General features: G+C 57.5%; 1 protein-coding gene across 1 annotated transcript; it reads left to right on the top strand.

Moving 5' to 3' along the window:
• Position 1: 1 nt before the first annotated feature.
• Positions 2–3,193, top strand: LOC100539989 (tapasin; the record flags this gene model as incomplete). The annotated part of the gene is made up of 6 exons (XM_010720647.1): positions 2–101; positions 943–1,287; positions 2,098–2,436; positions 2,725–2,814; positions 3,014–3,039; positions 3,126–3,193. Coding segments are annotated over 6 exons (912 nt in total), but the record flags the coding sequence as incomplete, so codon positions are not given.
• Between the last annotated feature and the right edge of the window lie 771 nt (positions 3,194–3,964).

Below are 3,964 nucleotides of genomic sequence, written 5' to 3'. Positions count from 1 at the left end.
GGGGGGCCAGTGGTGGGTGGCGGCGGTGGGGACCCCCCAGTACAGTGCCACTGCGCTGCTGCAGGGAGGGACAGGCACAGAAGGAACCATCACTGCTGCCGGTAAGGGGGGGCCTCGGATGTCCCTCCCTGGGTGTCCCCACGTCCCTGTCTGTTCCTCAGTGTGTCCCCATGTGTCCCAGTGTCTCTATGCATCCCTATAATACCCATGTGTCCCTATGTTCTCCATGCGTCCCCATGTCCCCTCAATGTCCCCATGTCCCCTCACCTCCCCATGTCCCCCAGTGTCCCCATGTTCCCTCAATTTCCCCATGTCCCCCAATATCCCCGTGTCCCCTCACCTCCCCATGTCCCCCAGTATCACCATGTCCCCTGAATGTCCCCATGTCCCCCAATATCCCCATGTCCCCTCACCTCCCCATGTCCCCCAGTGTTCCCATGTCCCCCAATATCCCCATGTCCCCTCACCTCCCCATGTCCCTCAGTATCGCCATGTCCCCTCAATGTCCCCATGTCCCCCAATATCCCCATGTCCCCTCACCTCCCCATGTCCCCTCAATTTTCCATGTCCTCTCAATGTCTCCATGTCCCCTCAGTGTCTCCATGTCCCCCAGTATCCCCATGTCCCCCAGTATCGCCATGTCCCCTGAATGTCCCCATGTCCCCCAGTATCCCCGTGTCCCCTCACCTCCCCATGTCCCCCAGTATCCCCACGTCCCCTCAGTGTCCCCATGTCCCCTTATCTCCCCACATTCCCCAGTGTCCCCATGTCCCCTCACCTCCTTATGTCCCCTCATCTCCCCATGTACCCCAGGGTCCCTATGTCCCCTCACCTCCCCATATCCCCTCATCTCCCCACATATTCCAGTCTCCCCATGTCCCCCCAATGTCCCCATGTCCCCCCAGTGTCCCCATGTCCCCTCACCTCCCCATGTCCCTGCAGTGTCCCTGGCGGTGCTCACCAACACCCCAACACTCCGGGTCCGTGTGGGGTCCCCCACCCTCCTGCACTGTGCCTTCGCTGCCCCCCTGTCTCCCTTTATCCTCGAGTGGCGTCACCAGAGCAGGGGTGCGGGTCGGATCCTGCTGGCCTATGACAGTTCCACCGCCCGCGCCTCCCACACCACCCCTGGGGCCGAACTGCTGCTGGGGACACGGGATGGGGACGGGGTGACAGAGGTGACGCTGCGACTGGCGAGGCCATCACCAGGGGATGAGGGCACCTACATCTGCTCCGTGTTCCTGCCCCACGGGCACACGCAGACGGTGCTGCAGCTCGACGTCTTTGATGAGTCCACGTGGGGCTGGAGGTGTTCCTATGGGGTGTGGGGTTGGGTGGTGTTCCTATGGGGTGTGTGAAACCAGGTGGTATTCCTATTGGTAATATGGGGCATACGATACCCCTGGTGGTATTGCTATGGGTCATATAGGACGTGTGGGACCAGATGGTATTCCTATGGGGGCTGTAGGGTGGATGGGACTGGGTGGTATTCCTATAGGGGCTATAGGGTGGATGGGACTGGGTGGTATTTCTATGGGGGCAATAGGGTGGATGGGACTGGGTGGTATTCCTATGGGGGCAATAGGGTGGATGGGACTGAGTGGTATTCCTATGGGGGCTATAGGGTGGATGGGACTGGGTGGTATTCCTATGGGGGCAATAGGGTGGATGGGACTGGGTGGTATTCCTATGGGGGCAATTGGGTGGATTGGACTGGGTGGTATTCCTGTGGGGGCAATAGGGTGGATGGGACTGGGTGGTATTCTTATGGGGGCAATAGGGTGGATGGGACTGGGTGGTATTCTTATGGGGGCAATAGGGTGGATGGGACTGGGTGGTATTCCTGTGGGATGTGATTCCTATAGGATGACATGATGATATATATATCATCCTATAGGATGATGATATGGTATGATATGATATGATATGATATGATATGATATGATATGATATGATATGATATATGGGATGATGATTCCTACAGGATGGTGTGGCATCATCCCATAGTCCACCAATAGGTTTATTGGGAGGGATGAGCCCTATAGAATGGACCCCTATCGGCTATATGGGACCAACGTCCCCCCACATGTCTTCCAGAGCCCCCCAAGGTGACACTGTCCCCAAAGAACCTGGTGGTGACCCCAGGGACATCAGCAGAGCTGCAGTGCCACGTGTCTGGCTTCTACCCCTTGGATGTGACAGTGACATGGCAGCGCCGCGCGGGGGGCTCAGGGCCATCGCGATCACCGGGGGGCACAGTGATGGACAGCTGGACATCGGGTCACCGCCAGGCTGCTGATGGAACCTACAGCCGGACGGCGGCAGCACGGCTGATCCCTGCACGTCCCCAACACCACGGGGACGTCTACAGCTGCGTTGTCACCCACACTGCACTGGCCAAACCAATGCGCGTCTCCGTCCGACTGCTCCTGGCTGGTGAGGGGGGATGTGGGGGTGTTGGAGACACGTGGAGGTATTGGGATGGTGGGACCGTGGTTAGGAGTGATATTGATGATCGTGGCTGGGGACACCAAGGGACACCGGAACTGAGGTTGGGGACATCAAGAGACATTGGGACCGTGGTTGGGAGTGTGGCAGGGACATCAGGACCGTGGCTTGGGATAATGAGAGATGCATGGATTTGGGTTGGGGACCGTAGCCCCAGGGTTGGAGACCCCACCCAGGGTGGTGACACCATGCTTAAGGCTGATGTTGTCCCCAAAGGGACTGAGGGGCCGCACCTGGAGGACATCACAGGGCTCTTCTTGGTGGCTTTTATCCTCTGTGGCCTCATCCGTTGGCTCTACCCTACAGGTGAGTGCTGTTCCCACATCTCAGAGCCCCCACATCCTCACACCCCAATATCCCAATGGACCCCATGACCCAATGTCCCCATGAGCAATGTCGTTATGTCCCAATATCCTAATGACGCCGTGTCCCCATGTCCTCCCACATCCCCCATGTCTCCATATCCCCCCATATCCCCATCCACTCACTCTTTCTCTCCTCTCAGCTGCACGACCCGAAGAGGAAACCAAGGTAACATCCCCCAAAAAACCCCAAAATACCCCCAAAATACCTCCAAACATCCCCAGACTCACCATTCTCATTCCTATGCTGTGCAGAAATCACAGTGACCTCCACTCCAGCTCTCATCACCTCAGCTCCAGATAAAGAGATTTTCACCCCAAAATGTGCTGTCTCCATGTGGTGGTGTCCCCACAAACCAGATCTGGGTGCGGGGAGGAGGGAACTGGGGGAAAACTGAGAGCACTGGGAGTACTGGGAGGAAGTCTTGGGTTGGTGAGGCAGCTGAGTGGCACTTGGGGACATCTGGATGCCATCCCCAGTGGACATCTGTGTGACACTAGGATGGGATTGGGTGACACTGGGATCCCACACCAAGTTGGACATGGGGATGCCATGAGGGATGACCAGGTCCCATCACATGTTAACATCTGGGTGACATTGGGGTGGTCATTTCTCAACCCGTGGAGGCATCTGGATGACAGTGGGGACACCTGGGTCCCATCGCATGTGCACATCAATGTCCCATGCCACATGGACTCCTGGATGGCATTGGGAATGGCCAGGTCCTGTCCCATAAGGGACATCTGGGTCCAATCAGGGACACCGGGGACATGATTGGGTGACAATGAGGTCACTATGATGGGAACACTGGAGGAGCATGTGCTGAACATGACCTGATCACAGAGGGAAATGTCTGTTAACCACGAGCGGACCATAAAGGGGCAAAGGGACATAAAGGGAGAATATGGGATGAGAATGGGGTGACAAAGAGGTGACTGTGGCATCATTATGGTGAGACCACAATGGATGACCATTGGGTGACGACGGAGTGACCGTGGCCGTACCATGGGGTGAGCTCTGGATGGCCATGGTGAGATCGTGGGGGGACCACAGGGTGGGACGGGGGCCGTGGGAACCCCCGTGGGGCGGAGGG

The sequence above is a fragment of the Meleagris gallopavo genome, chromosome 18 (assembly GCF_000146605.3).
Source record: "Meleagris gallopavo isolate NT-WF06-2002-E0010 breed Aviagen turkey brand Nicholas breeding stock chromosome 18, Turkey_5.1, whole genome shotgun sequence".
NCBI classification, from domain to species: Eukaryota; Metazoa; Chordata; class Aves; order Galliformes; family Phasianidae; genus Meleagris; species Meleagris gallopavo.
This window is presented reverse-complemented; position numbering and strand designations above follow the sequence as displayed.